Genomic DNA, 21,769 nt, shown 5'->3' with positions numbered 1-21,769 from the left:
AATTATCACGGAATAAAAATATTCTGTATTAAGTGACCACTTATAAAATTAGTCCCTCTTTAGACACTGCTCGTCATTGAACAAACCTGTTGATATCAGTCAGTCTTTCCCTTATTTTGAGGGTACTTATGTTACAATAAAGTGCAAGTACAATGCAAATCAGTTGCTAGGTGAAATAAAATAGAAATCTTGCAAGAGATTTAGGCTTTCTTGAAGTCAATTCAGGTCATAGGTGAACTGCCAGAGTCACAAGCAAAGGCACTGACAAGTTAGAATCTGAAAGAAACTCTCAAGAATGATGAAACAGTGGATACTTCCAAGAGAGTTCTTATTTGACTATCAAAGGATTAAGAGAGGCTCTTAGGGAAAATTGATGTTTTCTAATATTTTGGCAAAAGTGACCCTTTTTATGCTTTTTATGCAAAAATAAAATGTAACAGAAATTATATTTTGCTGTCATATAAGTGTCCTCCCAATTAATTTAGGTTAGAATTGCAACTGTACACTAATTATTGTTAAAATTCTTTGTTGTGAAAATTGGTGTATGGTTTCAGTTATAATATAAATTTTATTAAATGTAAAAAACTTACTTTCATTTTTCTAAAGTCAAAATTAAAATATTTTTTCATTATTTGTTGTAAGATTTCTTCATCTGTTACTGGATTACACAGTTGATCATTTGGTGTTAATGATACTCTGTTATCTTAAATATAACACATCGATCCTGCTCGAATTCTAGATCTTAGACAGTAATGATAACAGTCTGATAACATGTGTTGCTTTCAGAGGTAGACTGTTAGTTGGGCTGTGTGGATCTTTGAGAAATGGTAGAACTTGGGAAATAAGTGTCACAATTCTACCAGGCCATTTATAGCTTTCCCATCAGCCCGAGTTCTCATGAAGAATCAGAATTCTTTCTCGATAGAGTACCACTGCAACGTGACCTACGTTTCGGTTGCTGTGTTCAAGATTGGGCATATTGCTGAGTCTGATAACTCCCAATAAGTACCTATCAACCAGCTACAAGAGATGAGTGTGTGCCCACGGTCTAGTACAGGTGCCATGGGAAGAAAAGACACCCCAGGGAAGTTTACGATGTAGTCCTGTTGGGGAAGAGGTATTTTCCAGAGGGAGATGTTGCATTAGATGTGAAAGAGTTACACTGACCTTTTTCCATCTTCTGCTTTATTATGCCTCGTTCTTACAGATCTCAGCCCACTAATGTTTGTTTCACATGTACGAAAACTTGCTACTTGTTTTCTTAAATTAAAAAGTAAATGGTAATAATACTCCTTAAAGAAAACTAGAATACAGAAAAATAGAATTTAAAAATGTGTGCAAAAAAAAAAAATGTGTGCAGACAGTTAACAAGACTTTCCTTTTCGCAGGCTTAATTGGGAAGGTAACCCTTCAGATTCCCTTCTATCGCCCCCATGTGGACCCTTGGGTGATCTCCATCTCCAGCCTTCACTTAATTGGAGCCCCTGAAAAAATACAGGATTTCAATGATGAAAAGGAGAAGCTGTTGGAAAGGGAACGCAAGAAAGCTCTCCTTCAAGCCCTGGAGGAGAAGTGGAAGGCAAGGCAGAAATCCTTTTGGCCATGAGAGCGGTGGTGGTGAGACTTGAAATGAGCGAAGCACTAGATTCTGCTAACACCGGCTCTTTCCTTTGTAGAACGAACGCCAGCAGAAAGGGGAGTCCTACTGGTATTCAGTTACTGCCTCGGTAGTTACGAGAATTGTGGAGAATATTGAAGTAAGTCCTAATGGCTTTTATAAAGTATGAACACAGAAGGGATCGCTCAGGCTTAAGTGCATTTCACGTCCGTGGTTGCTGTTTCCTGTGGGTTTAACTGATAACAGGGTGTCTGCGGAGAGCGCTGATTGCTCATGTGTGCCTTTTCATAGGCGGTGCCAGAGGGAAAACCTGAAAAGCGAGTCCAGCTCTGGGCAGACACAGGTTTTTCTTGCTTCAGTTAGTGTGAGTAGGAGTTTTCATTTCATTGACATTTCACTTCATTTTCTTTACGAATATCGGAACCCTACTTGCTGAAGGATTTACCTCCCAAGAAGCCAGGTCACCTGAGTCTTCATGACTAAATCACTTAATCTCTTAGTCTCAGTTTCTTCATCTGTACAATGAGAGGGGTTGGATGTGGTTTCCAGTTGATTCCGTAGTGCACTGTGAACAGCCCAATAAGATACTTACTCTCACTGATGTGTCTGGAGGCAGTTTGTTGAGTTTCAGTGCTAGGGCTGTCGGCCCTCTTTTCTGCTTTAATTATTGTTTTGTTTGTCCTCAAAAACTAGAGCAGGGTTCACACTAATTTTCAGTGTGTCGTAAGTGTTAGCCCATGCTTCTTACCTCCAGGGTTTTCTTGCAGTACCAAAGTGACACAGGCCACATGTTTTTAAGGTGTCCCACTTCCCCCCAAAATACAGCCTGAGGTTGCTGGATTCATAACTTTGATAACATTGGGGGAAAAGATCAGTACGTTTGAGGTGACTGCTTTGAAATCTTTTCCAGGCAGTTATTTATTTATTTATCTATTTTAGCTGTCATTGATTTTTTAAAAAATTCCTCATTATTTTTATTTTTTAATAATAGCTTTATTGAGATTTAGTTCACATACTGTAAAGTTCACACTTTTAAAGTGTACAATCTAGTGTTTTTGGTATATATACAAAGTTGGGCATCGATCACCACTGTCTAATTCCAGAACATTTTCATCATACCCAACTAGTAGCCACTTCCAATTCCCCTCTCCCTCCAGCCCCCTACAACCACTAATCCACTTTGTGGATTTGCCTAGTCTGGACATTTCACATCAGTGGGGCTGTACTGGCCTTTTAGCATAATGCTTTCAAGGTTCATCCACCTTGTGGCATGTATCAGGACTTTATTCTTTTTATGACTGAATAATATATTCCATTGGATGGATTGCCAAAGATAAACAAAGCTGGAGTGAAGTTAAAGTGGTGAAAACAGACTTTATTCAGTGACTTCTGACAGTAGGGGAAGGAGCAGAGCTCCATTCCAGTTTGTACAGAGGTGACCAGGCCTTTTAAAGGGAGAATGGGGGCGGAGTGGGGGTGGGGAGAGGGCTCAGATGAAAAATTACAAAGGGTTGGTCAGTGTAGATATGATTAGGTCAGCTGTGTCTGCTAGCTGGGCTTCTGTCCTCTCAGAGAGAGGGGAGACAGAGGCTCCGCCCTTCCTGATGATTCCATTTCCAGGGAGTGGCATTTAGGTCCTTGAGTTGTAGGAGACATATCACATAGGGACAGAGAAAGGGTTTGCAGTTGTAAGCCCTTTTTGGTAAATGCTCTAAGAAGGGGGTCGGGTGTGCTCTTGTCAGGCGTCGGCTAGAACACACAGCCCTGAGCTTTTCTAGATGGGAACTCAGGAAGGGGATGGAATGTCCTGGAGACTCAGCCTTAGGCTGCTAGAAGCCTATGTTAAAATTTGGTCGGGTCTCTTAGGGTAGGCGTTTGAATGGAGTGCTCATACCTAGAGTTTTTGCAGTTCTCATGATAGACCACATTTTGTTTATCCGTTTGTCAGTTGATGGACATTTGGGTTGTTTCCACTTTTTGGCTATAAGGAATATTGCTGCTATAAACAGTCATGTGTATGGTTTTGTGTGAACGTATGTTTTCAGTTCTCTTGAGTATATGCCCAAGAGTGGAATTGTTGAGTCTTATGGTAACTATATGTTAAATTTTTTGAGGAACTATTTTACAGTTTCACCAGTAATGTGTGAACATTTCAATTTTTCCACATCCTGATCAGGATTTGTTACTGTCTGTCTTTTAATAGTGGCCATATTAGTGGGTGTGAAGTGAAATCTCAGTGTGGTTTTGATTTGCGTTTCCTTAATGGTTAATGTTGTTGAGCATCTTTTCATGTGCTTATTGGCCATTTGTATCTCTTTTGGAGAAATGTCTGTCCAAATCCCATTTCCATTAAAAAAAAAAGTATTTATTTATTTTTAACTATTGAGTTGTAAGAGTTCTTTATATATCCTGGATTTTAGTCCCTTATCATCAGATATATGATTTGCAAATATTTTCTCGCATTCTATGGGTTGTCTTTTCACTTTCTGTTATTATTTTTTAATTCATTGAAGCAGAGTGCTTTTTCTGTAGCCCCACTATAGGGGCAAGGGGTAATAAATAAGGTCAAAATGGAAATGCCCTGCTGGTGTTCCTGTGTCCAGGTTTGAGGACACAGAGGCAAGATTAAGATATCATAAGAGAGGGAGGGACAGTTATCTAGATACAATGGTACTACTTTATTTCAGTGTTTAAGGTGTTTTCTGAAACGGTTTGATGAAAGTATTGTAACTCTCTTCTTGAGAAGGCACTGATCACAAGGAAGTGTCATTCATGTCCAGTTTGTGATTATAAATCTCTGAGGAACTTAGATTATCGGGTGTGTGTGTGACATAAGCTATGCGTTTGTGTAAAGTGCCTGCTGTGGTTTACTTAGGTAGACTCCTGCCTGTGGTGTTCTACCTGCAGCAGTTGTCTAAATGTGTTTTTTTTTTCCCGCTGCAGTTAAAAATTCAAGATGTCCATTTGCGCTTTGAAGATGGTATTACCAATCCTTCCCATCCTTTTGCGTTTGGCGTCTGCATTAAGAATGTGTCCATGCAGAATGCTGTGAACGAGCCTGTGAGTATGAAATAACGACTGCAAACTGGGAAGAAAGCGCTCGGTCTGGAGCATTTAGGGCTCTGCCTTGTGTCCTTTTGTGTTAGCTAAATGAGACCACAATCTTCTTCTCCATGTTCTTTGGAGGGTGTGGATGGATGTCTCTTGTCTCCTTTGCTGAAATAGGGAAACAGTTAATTTCTTCTGACCTGTTCTTATTTAATTCATCCATTAAACGTTGGCACATTTTGTACACGAAGAAACTGAGGTGCAGAAAGGATCTTATCTTTGATTTTCTTCTTACATTACATGCACTCTTGGGGTATGCTCATCCTGTTTCATAGTTTCGGCAGCCTCCTGGGAATATTTGCCGATGGCGCTCTCATCTCGAAGGGCCATTCTCCACCCCTCTTCTGACCTTCAGATTCAAGGTCTCTAACTACCTATGGGACGCCTCTGTGGTATTTAGGCTCGTTATAATCAAAATGATCCCATTATATTCCACCTACCCATTTCACTCCCTGAAACCAGCTGTTTTCCTTCATTCTCTAACATGTTACCGAATGTTACAAGCACACATATGAAAACTGACATCGCTAGAGCCCTTTTATGTGCCAGGCACTGCTGTTAGTGCTTCACATGACTTCTCTCATTGAATTCCCAGTAACCTCCACCACTGTTATCCTTGCACTACAGCCGAGGACGCTGAGGAGCAGAAGGATGAGTGAGTGGTGGGCTTGGGTCTGGAGCCCAGGTGCACCTGCTGTAGATCAGGGGTTGGCAAACTGTGGCCTGGGGGCCAAATCTGCCCCGCCTGTTTTTGTAAATTAAGACTTAGTGCATCACTGCCACGCCCGTTCATTTACATGTTGTTAAGGCTGCTTTTGTGCTGCCGTGGCAGAGCTGGGTAGCTGCAGCAGAGAACGAATGGCCCCCAAAGCCTAAATGTTTGCTCTCTGGCCCTTTACAGAACAGGTTTGCCAGCCCTGCTTCAGAGCACGTGTTCTTACCCATGACGCTAGTCCCTAGAAGCCTGTGCTCATCCCTTCACTTCTTATTCCTCAGTTTCCATATGCATTTGGTCACAGCGTCCTGCCAGTTTTTCCCACAAAATGTGTCAAATGTGGCTCTTACGCTTATCCTCACCGCGACTGTCTTGAGTTCAGGATCCTGCCAGCTTCTGCCTTGCTCAGTAAAGTCCTGACTTCCGTGACCTCCTTGCTTCCATCCTAGGCTCTTGATTCGTTCTGTGCCAATGCTTCTCAACCTTTCCCACGTCACGGCACACAGAGAAGGATCATGGTATTTGTACAGGACACTGGGGCAAATGGATGTGGCTGCTTGGGGCTGGAGGTGCTTAGCTCAGAGTAACCGAATACAGTGGACCCTCGAACAACATGGGTTTGAACTGTGCAGGTCCACTTAGATGCAGATTTCTTTCACTAAATACATACCACAGTATTACATGATCCTTGGATGTAGTACCTCGAATACGGAGGGCTGACTATAAAGTTATATGTGGATTTTCCACTTAACGGAGGGTCGGCGCCCTTAACTCCCATGTTGTTCAAGGGTTGCTGTATTCCTAAAATGTAACTCGATCGTATAAACTTGCTCATTATCTTGACACACCCATGACTCCGTCGGGGGAAGCTCCACTTTGCACTGTTGCTAGAGTTCTGTTTCTAAAACCCATACCGGGTCCTGGTGTGCATGCCTGCATCAGAACCCTCAGTGGCTCCAAGTCCCTTCAAGTATGATGTCCAGACTCCTTAATATGACAGACTTCTTATTGTATTTGTTTCCTAGGGCTATAATAGTAAATCACCACAAACTAGATGGCTTAAAACAACAGAGATTTATTTTCCTTAGTTCTGGAGGCCTGAGTCCAAAATCAAGGTGTTGGTAAGGTTGGTTCGCCCTGGAGGCTCTGAGGGAGAGACTGTCCCATGCCTCTCTCCTTGCTTCCGTAGGATGCCTTGGTGTTCCTTGGCTTGTGGATACATCACTCCAGTCTCCGCCTCCATCTTCATATGGCCTTCTTCCCCATGTGTCTGTTTTCTCTTCTTATAAGGACACCAGTGATTAGATTAGAGCCCAACCCAATCCAGTATGACCTCATTTTAATTTGATTACATCTGCAAAGACCCTATTTCCAAGTAAGGTCTCATTCACAGGTTCTGGGACGACATGAATTTTGGGGAGTGCGGGGGGGACTATTCAACCTAGTACACCTAGTAACGTTCCAACCTACATTTCTCAACACTTAACTAGCTCCTCACTTCAAGTGTGTGTCCATACACGTGAGCCGATACTGCCCCATCCCTGAGCACAGTGCTGCAGTTACACAGATGTGCTCGCCGTCCTCTGCAGCTGTCAGGCCTTTTGTGTCGTTGGCCCCACTCCTTGAAATGTGTCCCAGTCCCTCCTTCCCACCCTTTGTCTGAAACGTACACATCTTTTGATACTCATCTGCACAGTGACATTTTCTGTTTGTTTGCTTGTGGCATCTCGTATATTCTTCCTCTGCTTCCCTCTGCTTAATTAAAATTATTTGCATGTTTGTATTTCCAGTTAGTTAGATTCTGAACTCTGTAACCATGTTTTCATTCAGTTTTGTATCCTCAGCACCATGCAAAGCACCCGGTGCATGATTCCTCACAAATGGCCTGTTGAATGAATGGATAAGTTTGTGAATAAAGAATCGTCTTATTTTCTTCCCTGTCTTCCCTCAGGTACAGAAGTTAATGCGGAAAAAGCAGTTAGATGTGGCAGAGTTTAGCATCTATTGGGATGTCGATTGCACTTTATTGGGGGATTTGCCTCAGGTGGAGTTACAGGTATGATTGTGGCAGGGCTTTGTTATAATACAGCACGGCAGTAAAGTGGTGTAGTATTGTTGCCACATAAGGTTTTGTTCTCTGTGTCTCTGTTCCCATTCCCACCCCCTCTCCCTGTGTAGGCGTTCGCTCTCGAGTATGTATGCTTGAGGTACTTGCTGTGTCTGTAACTCTGAACAATATATAGGGATTTGTGTATGTTTTACATTTATAGTGTATTATTGATTTCTTTGTTTGCTTTTTTTCACTTAAATCTCTGTTTTTAAGATTGATCAGTATTGCTGCTTATACTTCTGCTTCATTGCTTCTGACTATTACATGGTATTCCATTGCATGTACTTACCATACTAGCATTCTCCACTCTCTTAGCCACCAGTGTACTAAGCATCCAGATTTTTAATGAATGAAGCGCCAGATCTGGTTCTTAAAGAAGAGCTTTCTTACAACATTTTGCGTTGAAATTTCACCTTCGGTGGCATTCCTTTGAGAAATACGTAGAAAGTCATTATAAATCATTGGATATAAAGTATTACTGTTTGTGAAGGATATTTTAAAAAACTCAGTTTAATCTTTTTGTAAAGAAATTGTAGGTGGTTTAAGTGAAATGGAGAAAAAGGACTCATATTTCCCTCAACCACGATTATCTTTGGCTTGCATGCTGTTGTGCAGAATGGTTTTTGTTTTGCTAATTTGATTAAATAAATACTGTGCATCCATACAGTAGAACAGTATGCAGCTATAAAAATAAAGGCAAAGATCTTTATGATGAATACGTGATAGTCTCTAAGATACAGTATTAAGTTTAAAAAACAAGATAAAAGAGCATATATATGCCATTTGTGTAAGAATGGTTTAAAAAACCAGAAAATTAGCATTTGGCTGACTGTGTACAGAATGCTTCTGGTGGAGTACATAAGAAACTGGTGTCATTGGTTGCCTGTGAGTAGGGTAACTGGGTGGCTGGAGGATGGGAGTCGGAAGGAGAGGTTGCACTTTTTTTGCCTTTTAAATTTTAAACCAGGTGGATGGTTTAAAATACACCTCGTGTATTACCTGTGAGAAATATAAATAAAAATTTTAAAATGCTAGAGAGCTTTAGATTCCCAGTTTTATCCTGCTTTTGGATTCTGATATAACATGCTGTAGATTAGACAGCATTCCAACAGGTGACTTGATCCTGAAAACATTTGCTATGATGACAGCCATTCTTGTGACACTCAGGAGGCCATGGACAAGAGCAAGGAGAGTCGAAATCATCACTACATCTTGGAGCCTGTGTGCGCGTCTGCTCTTCTGAAGAGAAACTGCTCTAAAGAGCCTCTGAGGTCTCGGCACACTCCCCGTATTGAATGTGATATTCATCTGGAGACCATTCCCTTGAAACTCTCTCAGGTTCCCTGTTTCTCCCTGTAACTCTCGGACTGGTAACTGGGGTGGAGGAAGCGTGTTGATAGAAGGGTCTGGATACTTCGAGGTCCCCTCGTGGGAAAGGAAGCATGCATGAGACCAGGCTGTGGTGGGTGGAGAACCCACTGTCTTTATACAGTCGGATTGGGTGGGTCTCAGGTTAGTTTTGATTTGATATTTTAAGTGCTGAACAAAGAGTACAAGAGAGACAGTAAATTTACGTACTTTACTGACTGTTCAGAGCGACGTTGACACTTGGTGCCAGAGTTTAGCCTTGCAGTTTGCACTGGATTTCAGCTCAGTGGGTTGACTAATATGACTTGTTCCTGTGACGTATATGTCTTAACTGAGCAAAAGAAACAAACCAATTCTAACCTAGTGTCTCTTAACCTCTAATAAAAAGTTGCAATACCGGCAAATCATGGAATTCCTCAAGGAGCTGGAACGAAAGGAGAGGCAGTTGAAGTTCCGAAAATGGAAACCCAAAGTGGCTGTATCTGAGAAGTAAGGCTTGTCGATTAAGTGTTGTGTCTGAAATGCATTTTCTGGCATGTTCTTTTTTTGGACCTAGGTCAGAAATATGCCTCACTGTCTTTTGCACATGGTTGGAGATAAAAGTACAGTCGACTTTTCTGGGCTTTAAAATGCCATTTCTGTTGTTTATCATCATTGACATGCTACTGTATATCTCTTTGGTGTCGCGGGTTTACTCTTAGGTCGAGCGTAGTGGAATTCAGGAGGTCCTCTCAGCCTCATTTAGTAAGGAGACTGGCGTTGCTCTGGTGGCCTCTGATTGTGTGGTAAATACTTTGCAGCACTCTTGAACCTACTTCCCTGTGTCTTTTCTCCTAAGTTGTTTGGTCAGCATTTATATAGTACACTTGATAACATCTATAGCAAAAATAAATCTTTTTTTATGTAGATGTGCTAAACTTGACGAGTCAATATATTAAAACTTTTTTTAGATGCTGTGTATTTCCAGTCTTCCTTGAAATATTCCATTTAAAATCTTTAATAGTCAAATCCTTGCTGATTATTTTACGATGGTATTTACTGTATAGCCACCACTTGATTTTCTGTGGTAGGGACTGATGTTATGGGTGATTCAGACCAATAGAGTAATGTGTTATAATCGGTGCATAAACTGAGGATCCAGTAGATTAACTTTCCCCATATGTTGAGGTTAGCCTAATATTATTTGAGTTTGAGGCATAAACAGATGGCTGACAAGAGAAGAGATGTCTCAGAAGGGGAGTGGTGTGTTGTGGATTGCTCTGGGTCAATAGCATTTTCATCGCTTTTATTGTAAATAACTAGATGGTTATGAACTGTTTCAGCTGCCGAGAGTGGTGGTATTTTGCTTTGAACGCCAACCTGCATGAGATCCGGGAGCAGAGGACGCGCTGCACGTGGGACTTCCTGTTGCGCCGGGCCCGCGATGCCGTGTCCTACACTGACAAATACTTTACCAAGTTGAAAGGAGGCTTGCTGTCTGCAGAGGACAAGGTGAGGAGGCTGTTGTCTCTCATTTCTCGTCTCCAATCAGAGGGTACGGATGTCTCTCAAAGGCTGAAGAAAAGGGAACCTGTGAAGAAGTAAAGTCTTTGTTCAGGATCATAGTTTTACAGGATAAAGTCGGTCTTATTAGGGTGAGAGCTTCTTGGAAGGCCCAGCTTTGCCTTGGCAGGAAGCACCTTCTGTTGCTTGAGGAGAGCTGGGCCATGGGGTGGGAGGAAGAGAAAGGGGCCGTGGTCCTGCCAGGCCTACCCACTCCCCGCCCCCCCCCAGCTCTCCGTGCGGGGCCCAGAGAGACATTCCATCTAGTCACTCAGGTCTCTTCAACACCTGATCCTAATTCTTTTCTTGCAAAGTCTATAACTAATCTCTGTAGACTTTGGCCCACATTTTCCCTAATCCCAATTGACTTGATTGACCTTGGGGTTTTGGAGGTAGAGGCTAGGCCGAGGGTGTGAAGTAGGGGTGAAGGCAAGCTTCTGTTTTAGCTACCTGCAGGACCAGAGACCCTTAGAACCAGCAGTCCTGGAGCCCTGGTGTGAAGCTCCCTCCCTGCTCTAATCTGCCTCTGTCTCCTGGGGGAAGGCAGTAGGGAGTGTCTCCTCCTTGATTTGTTTCGGTTTTGTGAGAATCAGTTTTTATAATAGCAATTTAGACTGTTTCTGGTATTTTGGCTTGCGTACTATCTCTTAATTCACTCTTTCTTTAGTAAATCCTTCTAAGCTTCCCTTTAGCACCTGTCTTAGCTCGGGCTCCTATAACAACATGCCACAGACTGAGGGGCTTAAACAATAGACATTTATTTCTTAACAATTCTGGAGGCTTGAAAAGTCCATGATTAAGGTGCTGGTAGATTCGGTTCTTGGGGAAGACCAGCCTCCTGGCTTGTGGGTGGCCGCCTTCTCACTGTGTGCTTACTTGGCCTTTCCTGGGTAGAGAGAGATCTGTCTGCCTTCCCCTTCTTGTAAGGCAACTAATCCCATCATGATGGTTCCATGCTCATCACCTCATCTAATAAACCTGTTCACCTCCCATGGGCGCCACCTTCAAATCCCAGGTGTTAGGACTTCAACATATGAATTCTGGGGGGACACATTCAGCCTATGAGAGCACCCCACTGTGGTAACCAGTGGCAGTGCTGAACCCCTGGGTGTTTTCACCTCTTCTGCCAGCACCCCGGGCATGACCCACTCAATTTGCTAGTGCTTTTTTCACCAGTGTCAGGCATGGTTACTGACATAGAAACCTTATGAAAAGGATGGAATAAACCAGACCTTTTGTTTCGGATCGTTTTCTTAAAGGCACAGGCAAAGACATGGAGGGAGAGAAAAATCTAAATTACAACTGAGGTGAGCAAGTAAACACATATAATATCCTTTCTTAATCATAGCGTATAAGAAACAGCTTAGGATAGCTACCTCTGCTTTCTTTTGCATCTTTGCATGTAGCTGGCCACCGCTGTTCTTTCCTAACTAGCATGAAACAAATGAAAATGACCACTTCCTTGGTAATGTCCCATATGAAACATAAAGGAGCTGGAGGAGGGCTTCCCTGGTGGCGCAGTGGTTGAGAGTCCGCCTGCCGATGCAGGGGACATGGGTTCGTGCCCTGGTCCGGGAGGATCCCACATGCCGCGGAGCGGCTGGGCCCGTGAGCCATGGCCGCTGGGCCTGCGCATCTGGAGCCTGTGCTCCACAACAGGGGAGGCCACAACAGTGAGAGGCCGGTGTACCGAAGTAAAAAAAAAAAAAAGGAGCTGGAGGCCTACACACTTACTCTGTAAACTTGGTCCTCAGTTTCCTCATCTGAAGTGGGAAGAATAATAACTGGCCACCAGCTTGAATCAATTGAGGTAACACATGTGAAGGCACTTTGTAAACTGCCATTGCTGTGCAAACATGGGATACTCTGGCAGCACATGTTCTTCATTTCCCATTTTCAACTCAGTACTGTGTCTGCTCCCTCTGTACTTACCATTAGTCTCATCTCAGAGACCAGGTAGAATCTATCAGCGTTATATGGAAAAGCTTTTTAAACCAGAAACATAGCAATTATGGAATTAACTGTTTATCTTCATTGTTTCTTGGCCTTCTAAATGTTGGGAAACGTTGGAGGCCAGTTGGGTTTCTTCACAGTACTGGATTGGTTTGTGAAGGTGTCCCGTTTCTCTGGAGCTATAATACCTGTTCTGTTTGTTTGTTTTCACCCAAACAGGAGGAAGTGTGTCGGATTGAAGAGGAACAGAGCTTTGAGGAATTGAAGATTTTGCGTGAACTGGTTCATGAACGATTTCACAAACAGGAAGAACTGGCAGAGGTAGGAAATCCTCTGTGAAAAGATGTGTTCTGACCCATTAGGCTCTGAGTGCCTCTGTGGGCAGACAGAGAATAAGCAGCGGTGTATCACTTCCTGTTTCTGTCTTCGAGTACTCATATCTGCTCATGTTTGATTGACACAGAGCTTACGAGAGCCTCAGTTGTATTCTCCGGGAGAGTCTCCTGGAGACCCGGAACCCAGTGGAGGCAGCGGGATGCTGCAGTACCTTCAGTCCTGGTTTCCTGGCTGGGGCGGCTGGTATGGGCAGCAGAGCCCTGAAGGGAAACCAGTCGAGGGCCTGACTGCAGAGCAGCACGAACACTGGACTCCTGAGGAGATCCTGGGTAAGGCAGGGCTGGCCTTTACTTGCCCTTCTTGGCTATAGTGAAAGGAGACCCTTGGTTCATAATTCATCTGTTATTTGTGAAATGGCCCATGGTATATTTCAAATAGAAAAAAAGTAGAAGGACTTCCCTAGTCAGTGCAGTCGTTAAAAATCCGCCTGCCAGTGCAGGGGATATGGGTTCAATCCCTGGTCCGGGAAGATCCCACATGCTGCTGAGCAGATAAGCCCGTGCGCCACAACTACTGAGCCTGCGCTCTAGAGCCCACGTGCCACAACTACTACTGAAGCCTGCATGCTGCAACTACTGAAGCCTGCATGCCTAGAGCCTGTGCTCTGCAACAAAGAGAAGCCACCTCAGTGTGAAACCTGTGCACTGCAACGAAGAGTAGCCCCCGCTTACTGCAACTAGAGAAAGCCTGTGCACAGCAACAGAGACCCAACACAGCCAAAAAAAAAAAAAAAAAAAAAAGACATTGGTAACGGTTTGTCTCATGTTCATAGAGTCAGAGAGAGGAAGTTTCAAGAGATACTTGTTTGCAACTGCATTACTGAATTTGTATATTAATATGGTTTCAGATCGATCTGAGTGGCAGTGATTGTAAGAGAATTAAATCTGAACAAATTCAAAAGTTTTAAACTCTGAGGAGGCTTGAATACCAATCCGGAGCCACCTTTTACACCCAGGCTGTCCAGTACGGTAGCTGTAGTCACAAATGACTATTTAAATTTATTAAACTAAAATAAAAAATTCACTTCTCAGTTGACTTGCCACATGAGCCACAGTGCTCAAAGCCACTTGTGGTTAGTCGCCACCGTGTAGGACAGTGCAGTGTAGGACAGTGCACTGCATCGGGCCGTGCTGCCTTATAGTGTACTTTATCATGAATTTGGCATCGTCCCTCATTTGACAGTAAGTTGATCAGGGCCCTTATAAAACAGTTAGGGTCGTTTCACATTGGTGAATAAAACAGTCACCCGTGACTTTGGAGTTCTTCCCTAAAAGGGGAAAATAGTTAAGTAATGTCATAATGACTGTGATCAGTGCTTTTTAAATTTTCCCATGTGTTTTCTTAAAGTCTTTTTTTCCTCACATTTAGGCTCCGAGGAGTTTTTTGACCCCACTGCAGACGCCTCTTGTATGAACACGTACACAAAGCGAGACCATGTCTTTGCCAAACTGAACTTACAGCTACAGCGAGGGACCGTGACTCTGCTGCACCAGGAGCTGGGAGCTGCCCAGATGAATCAGAGTGCTTTCATGCAGCTTGAGTTTTCAGGTATTGCTTCCAGAGAGCCACCTGATGCTCTGTATCTCTCTGGGCACGAGTGTCCACTTGAGTCTCATTATTTGCAGTAGTTATGTTCTAGAAAGTTGCGTGAATACTGACTCCGGGCTCCGAGGGGAAACACAAGGTTAGGTGCCTGCAAGCCTCTGGTCATCACATTCGTCAACGGATCAGTATATAACCTTGTCCTATGAGTGTGTGTGTTTAAAGACACCTTATTTTGTTATTTTTTTGGTACGTGGGCCTCTCACTGTTGTGGCCTCTCCTGTTGTGGAGCACAGGCTCTGGATGCGCAGGCTTAGCGGCCATGGCTCACGGGCCCAGCCGCTCTGCGGCATGTGGGATCTTCCCGGACCGGGGCACAAACCCGTGTCCCCTGCATCGGCAGGTGGACTCTCAACCACTGCGCCACCAGGGAAGCCCCACCTTATTTAATATATGTTGTTGATTCATTAATTGAACTCATGGCCAGCGGCGTGTAACTCATGCCTGAGTGAAGCTTATCTACTACATGTATTTCCTCTGTAAGGCACAGCACTTGAGCACTGTGCTTGGGGACCCTTATAAACAGCGAAATCACCAAGGAACAGCACAAAAATGCAAAAAACTGGCACTAAATAGACCACACAAGGGCACTTGTATGAGCTGAAACAAGAAGGCAGAGCATTGCCATGTTCATCTTCAGCTGGGAGCATGCGCTTCAGGTGACTCGAATTTTTGGCTGCTCCGCATATGTCCGCAGAGCACCGTGAGTATTATTTTGGGGTTACAAACAAATTTTAGGGAATAGGCGAATTTGTAAATATGGAGTCTGCGAATAATGAAGATTGACTGTATTTGACTTCTTTTTCTGAATTTGCATTAAAGGTATGTAAATAAATACCCAGATGTTTGTTTTCTCTTCTCACAAACAGATTTATTGCAGTTCATAAAATAGCCAGTTATCTGTGGCTTGTCAGTAGTTTAAAGGCAAATGACCAAAAAAAAAAAAAATCCAGTTTGATTTTGACTTTATAATCTTGAGAGCTGAGAAATCATAAACTTAGTGTGAACTAGCAGATTGCTTGAATTTAATTGTAAAGTGCTCTGTTTAAAATTCATTCTGTTGGGAAACTTCTAATACTCCTTATAGATTTATATAGATAGACATATAATATGTAGATAGGGTTATTTTGTTCAAATTTCAAGGAGAAATAGTTCATGATATCTGATAGTCTTCTGTAAAATATTATATCTTATACTTTTAAAATAATTAAGGCTATGATGGCATAGTATAACTCTTAACATTTATTTTCTGTAGGTGTAAAACTTCTAGCAGAATCTCTTCCTCGAAGAAACTCCTCCTTGCTTTCAGTCCGGTTGGGTGGACTGTTTCTTCGAGACCTGGCCACAGAAGGGACTCTATTTCCTCTTCTGGTCTTCCCTAATCCAGTACGTACAGCAGTGGGATGGCTGATTCATCCAGGGTGTTCGTGAATTGTGGTCTGTTTTAGGCAACAAAAGTAGTATTAACTTGATTCATTCTGACATTTGATCATTTTGAGACAGGCTGATCAGAATCAAATTGGAGGTAGATAAGTTTTTTGAATTTGTCAGAGAGCAAGTGTTGGTGAGATTTATGGCAATGCCTTCTTCCCTCCCTGTGTTATAGCCACCTTGGAATAGTTGCTCTGATTTGGAAGAAAATGCTGTCAGCACCACTATTTTCTGCATTTCAAGGTCAATGTTGAATGTCCTCTGTATCCGACAGTGATTTTCATTCATTCTGACCCTCAGTCACTGATAGGTCATCTCATGTTTCCAGAGTTACAAAAGAACCACCACAAGTTTTCTCTATAGGTGTAATTTTTTATATATAATATTCTTTTTAGACTAGAAGATCTTTGATCTTACTAAGTTGGCAAAAAGATGGTCAGAAGAGTTGAATCTTTTTTTTAAAAATAAATTTGTTTGTTTATTTATTTTTGGCTGCGTTGGGTCTTCGTTGCTGCATGTGGACTTTCTCTAGTTGCGGCGAGCGGGGGCTACTCTTCGTTGCGGCGTGCGGGCTTCTCATTGTGGTGGCTTCTCTTTGTTGTGGAGCGTGGGCGCTAGGCGCGCGAGCTTCAGTAGTTGTGACACGCAGGCTCAGTAGTTGTGGCTCACGGGCTCTAGAGCGCAGGCTCAGTCGTTGTGGCGCACGGGCTTAGTTGCTCCATGGCATGTGGAATCTTCCCAGGCCAGGGCTTGAACCCGTGTTCGAGCCCTGCATTGACGGGTGGATTCTCAACCACTGCGCCACCAGGGAAGCCCAGAAGAGTTGAATCTTTAGCCCCTTATTCTTCTCATAACGTTTTGTCATGGGGCACTGGGGAGAGTGTGGGTGGGCAGAGTGAAAGTGTGAAAAGCTGTACACACTCAGTCCTTGTTGAGCAGTCGTTCATCAAGTGTGCTGAGTGCAGAGTAGCGCACTGCCCGTACCAGACTGGGGAAAGGCACAGACTGGAGGGCTCAGCCTGCAAGTCCACAGTCGCCTGGTGTCAGACGAGTTTTGATTCTGACTGTGCTAAGCAAGAGTGATGCCAGAGCATACGACATGAGAGAGCGTGTGCACGGTGAATTGGTCCCTCTCGCCCTGACCTTTTTGCATTTTGTGTGTGTTTATCAGCAAAAAGAAGTTGGCAGAGTCTCACAGTCTTTTGGACTCCAAACAGCATCTGCAGACAGAAGCGATCATTACCCTGGTAAATTGTCATATGTTCTTAAACTCATTCTTCAAAATGCGATGATTATAGATCAGTAGTCTTGGTCAGCAGAGAGGGAGTGTATCCTGTCTTGTGCCCAGTGGTTTGCTGTGTGGATCCCTGTCTGACTTGGAGACTGCCTCGTGCTCTCTCTCCACCCATGTGTGACTGGGGCAACTCTCAGGGCCTCCAGGTCCTGGGTTACTTACGTGTTGGGAATGAGTCCAACAACCTGGTCCTGTTTGAGGAGTCCTATTGACAATTAGTCAATCCTTATTAGGTTTTCTGTTTTATAAAATTTTCATAAATGAGAACTAATTGGAAAATAATTGAGAAAATGTCTTTTTTCCCCAGAAGTCCTTATCAGTTATCAAGAATAAGATGATTATTTTGCTGTGTTCCATTTTCTTTCTCTGGTTCTTTCCTTTAGCTGCAGACCCAGATGACCCATTTTTTGAGATGCTGTATGAGAGAAATCCAGTGCACAGCCATTTTGAGAGGCGGCTGAATGTCAACACGAGGCCCTTGAACATCATATATAATCCCCAGGCTATTAAAAAAGTAGCAGACTTTTTCTACAAGGGAAAGGTTCATACCTCAGGTTAACTTTTTTGTTTGTTTGCTCTTATGTGACTTTCTAAAGACATCTTTCTTGTCGTTTCTGGGACAAGGGTTATTATACATTCAGGTGACCTGGTAGTGGTAGAGAAGGCCTGCAGAGTAAGTGGATAGGGTTGTCCTTAGTTACTGAATCAAAGTGGATGTCCTTGGAAAGTTACTCTTCCAAGAGGAATCAATAGCCTTCATATTTTCTCTTTCTTTGCCTTCATTTAGCATGCATTTAAAATGCTTCCCATTCCATGAGGACAGTGATTTCCTTGGCTGCCCAGGATATTTTAGGCCAGAGAATTTAGGAGGAATGTTCAGTTTCCTCCTAGATGACAGGATCAGTGGTTTGTTTTACTTGTTTCATGCAGCATTAAGTATTCCAAGGTTCACCATTGCACTCTCCTGTGTCATCATTGATTCACTTAGGCCTTCCTTTGGTCCCAAAAAAGATTTGAGGCAGTATGTGCAGAAGAAGCACTTCTGTTTGACAAGGAAGTCAGCAAAACAGTGGTACTTTCCTAAATGTATCCTGCCTCTCCCTCTTCATAACAATTGTTTTAGTTTTTGGTCCAGTTTTTTGAGTCTTTTCATTTAAACAGTGGCCATAAATATCTTGGCTTCATTGCTCTGTCACTGATAGAATGTAGAAGGCATATACTACTTCTAAATTCCAATTGCTCTTTCAGTGTAATATGCTTTTAAGAATTTTGAAATATAGTTTGGAATCTTTCAGAAACTGGTTCTAGAAATTCTAGTAACTTAGGTATCCTTCCCTCACATACTGCCTTTCTCCACATGGATGTTTTGAAAGGATGTGCCTTTCTCGCCCATCTTTGCCTCATTCCGGTTACCCTGTATGGCACCAGGTCAGACTGGAGTAAGGAACTGTTGTTGTACAGACTGTGTTCTAGCTTTGCTGGAAATCCCTGGTGAGAATAGAAGTTGCAGTGCTTTCTTTCACCCAGCCATTTGAAAATTCTGACTCCTGTATATTTCCCGTCTCGCAGGTTTTGGTTATCAGTCTGAACTTGAGTTGAGAGTGGCTGAAGCTGCCCGAAGACAATATAACAGACTGAAGATGCAGACCAAGGCGGAAATCCGACAAACTCTTGATCGTTTGCTAGTGGGTGATTTCATTGTAAGTAGGCGTAGTAAATACTCTTTTTGGGGGGCGGGGAAGAGGAAGGTGTTTTTTCTAAGTTCTTTACCTACATAGATAGACATGCTTGTATCAGTTACACTGATTAAGTGAACTGAATCTAGGAAGTACTTAGCAGTTAGCAAAAAATAAAATCCCATGTCTTGTACAGTCAGGGTTTAATAAATAAAAACAAATGACTGAGACGAGATCATATTTCTTCCTTTTACCCATCTTGGAACACTCTCCAGACTCATCTTTGTTCCGTTTTCTAGACCTGACATTTTGTAAATATTTCACTTAAGAACACCCCCTTTCATGTACTGTTAGCAGAAGAAAAACAATTGGAATGATGCCCCAGTTTTAATTCCTGGGAAGGATGGTCACTTTGTGATGCTAAGTGACCAGCTGACGTGAGGATGCCGTAAGTAGAAAGGGAGAGCCCAGAGCCATCTCAACAGTCCAGCAAAACTGGGTTTCTGAACACCAGACACACAAATAAACTCAAAGTGGATTAAAGACCTAAATGTAAGACTGGACACTATAAAACTCTTAGAGGAAAACATAGGCAGAACACTCTGACATAAATCGCAGCAATATCTTTTTTGATCTACCTTCTAGAGTAATGAAAATAAAAACAAAAATAAACAAATGGGACCTAATTAAACTAAAAAGCTTTTGCACAGCAAAGGAAACTATAAACAAAACGAAAAGACAGCCCACAGAATGGGAGAAAATATTTGCAAATGAAGTGAACAAGGGATTAATCTCCAAAATATACAAACAGCTCATGGAGTTCAATATCAAAAAAAGGAACAACCCAATCAAAAAATGGGTGGGAGATCTAAATAGACATTTCTCCTGAGAAGACATACAGATGGCCAAAAAGCACATGGAAAGATGCTAAACATCACTAATTATTAGAGAAATGCAAATCAAAACTACAGTGAAGGATCACCTCACACCAGTCAGAATGGCCATCATCAAAAAAGTCTACAAACAGTAAATGCTGGAGAGGGTGTGGAGAAAAGGGAACCCTCTGCACTGTTGGTGGGAATGTAAATTGGTATAACCGTTATGGAGAACAGTATGGAGGTTCCTTAATAAACTAAAAATAGAGATGCTATATGATCCAGCAATACCACTCCTGGGCATATATCTGGAGAAAACCGTAATTCGGAAAGATACGTGCACCCCAGTGTTCATTGCAGCGCTGTTTACAATAGTCACAGCATGGAAGCAACCTAAATGTCCATCGATAGAGGAGTGGATAAAGAAGATGTGGTACATATATACGATGGAATATTACTCAGCCATAAAAAAGAATGAAATAGTGCCATTTGCAGCAACGTGGATGGACCTAGAGATTGTCATACTGAGTGAAGACAAAGACAAATATGATATCACTTATATGCGGAATCTAAAAAAATGGTACAAATGAACTTATTTACAAAACAGAAATAGAGTTACAGATGTAGAAAACAAGCATGGTTACCAGGGGGGAAAGATAGGGGAGAGGGATAAATTGGGAGATTGGGATTGACACATACACACTACTATATATAAAATAGATAAATAAGATCTACTGTATAGCAGAGGGAACTCTACTCAGTACCCTGTAATGACCCATATGGGAAAAGAATCTGAAAAAGAGTGGATATATGTATATGTGTAACTGATTCACTTTGCTGTACACCTGAAACTAATACAATATTTTAAATCAACTATACTCCAATAAAAATTTAAAAATAAACCCAAAAAAACCAAAACAAGAAAATAACTGGGTTTCTGACCCTGTGGCCTGGAGGTGTGCTGCCGAGATGCAGCAGTAGGTGGAGCAGTCAGTGTGGCTTCTTTGGAAGGTGCAGAGCCAGCTGGGAGTGTAAGGCATGGCAGCAGTGTTCAGAGGAAAATGTTTAGGGGTAAGTAGTGAGGGGCGGAGAGTTTGTCCTGTTTTCTGTTTTTGCTAGTGTTTTGACACAAATTACAACATTTAGTACCTTCTGATTATCTTAGACCAAGAGTTTTCTTTTTGATCACATTTATATAAATCAGCTTTTACTACATATAATTTACTACATGTAGCTTTTACTATGTATAATTATATAAATTAGCTTTTTACTACATACAACTTTTTTTGATAGCATTTATATAAACTAGCTAATTTTAGTCACAGGGAAGAACTGTTAACAAATTCATGAATTGGTCTCTTTTTTATATTTCAAGTGTCAAAGCTTATGTTTTTCACTAAGGTCTTTTGGCCTGAAAGTTCATGGTTAGCAATATCCATGAATAAATAAAAATATCTGGATTTCTACTTCGATTTGAACTGTATAACTTCTACAATACTTTGAAGTATTAAGTCCTATACATTTAGAAATCAGACCTTTCTTAAACCATTGATCATCAAAGTCAAAGAGCAAACAACCCACCAAACCAGTAATTTGCCAATTTTTTTCTCCCACTTCAGACATTTGCCTGTGGTAATGTCTCAAGTTGTTAAACATTTGGATCCACTTTTGTTTTAAACATTTTGCTTTAATATCAGAGACCATTACGTCATCCTGTGACCCTAGTGTGGCTTTCTGGAAGGCTTGAGCCCTAGCTGATAAAGCTGCCCACCGTCAGCAGTTGCAGTTCAAGGTTATTTAATCGTCATTTGTTTTATTTTTACAGGAGGAGAGTAAACGGTGGACTGTGCGACTAGACATTTCTGCCCCTCAGGTGATATTTCCTGATGATTTCAAATTCAAGAATCCTGTGTTGGTTGTTGTGGATCTAGGCAGAATGCTCTTGACCAATACCCAAGGTACAGTGTGAGTGTGAAGTAATGAAGACACGTCGTGGTAGATTGATGTGTCTCTGTGCTAAGCCAAGTAAAGCTTAAAAAAAGAGGTATTTAACATTTTGTAACTCCAGAGTTCACTTGTCA

At 42.2% G+C, this 21,769-nt stretch overlaps 1 protein-coding gene across 6 annotated transcripts in view; it reads left to right on the top strand.

Moving 5' to 3' along the window:
- VPS13D (vacuolar protein sorting 13 homolog D) overlaps nt 1-21,769 on the top strand; it is a 244,821-nt gene that overhangs the window by 10,477 nt on the left and 212,575 nt on the right. For all 6 annotated transcript variants that reach the window (XM_082649814.1, XM_082649813.1, XM_082649811.1 and 3 more), the window contains 15 exons: nt 1,389-1,579; nt 1,677-1,757; nt 4,562-4,678; nt 7,393-7,497; nt 8,719-8,889; nt 9,308-9,408; nt 10,242-10,410; nt 12,634-12,735; nt 12,878-13,079; nt 14,179-14,358; nt 15,668-15,798; nt 17,015-17,090; nt 17,521-17,691; nt 18,707-18,837; nt 21,514-21,646. In XM_082649814.1, coding sequence (XP_082505940.1) covers nt 1,389-1,579; nt 1,677-1,757; nt 4,562-4,678; nt 7,393-7,497; nt 8,719-8,889; nt 9,308-9,408; nt 10,242-10,410; nt 12,634-12,735; nt 12,878-13,079; nt 14,179-14,358; nt 15,668-15,798; nt 17,015-17,090; nt 17,521-17,691; nt 18,707-18,837; nt 21,514-21,646 — 2,061 coding nt within the window. The remainder of the gene's footprint in view (nt 1-1,388; nt 1,580-1,676; nt 1,758-4,561; nt 4,679-7,392; nt 7,498-8,718; nt 8,890-9,307; nt 9,409-10,241; nt 10,411-12,633; nt 12,736-12,877; nt 13,080-14,178; nt 14,359-15,667; nt 15,799-17,014; nt 17,091-17,520; nt 17,692-18,706; nt 18,838-21,513; nt 21,647-21,769) is intronic.

Source organism: Grampus griseus, assembly GCF_964374135.1.
Source record: "Grampus griseus genome assembly, chromosome: 1".
In the NCBI taxonomy this organism is placed as follows: domain Eukaryota; kingdom Metazoa; phylum Chordata; class Mammalia; order Artiodactyla; family Delphinidae; genus Grampus; species Grampus griseus.
Note: the sequence above shows the minus strand (reverse complement) of the source record. Positions and strands in the feature narration are given on the sequence as shown.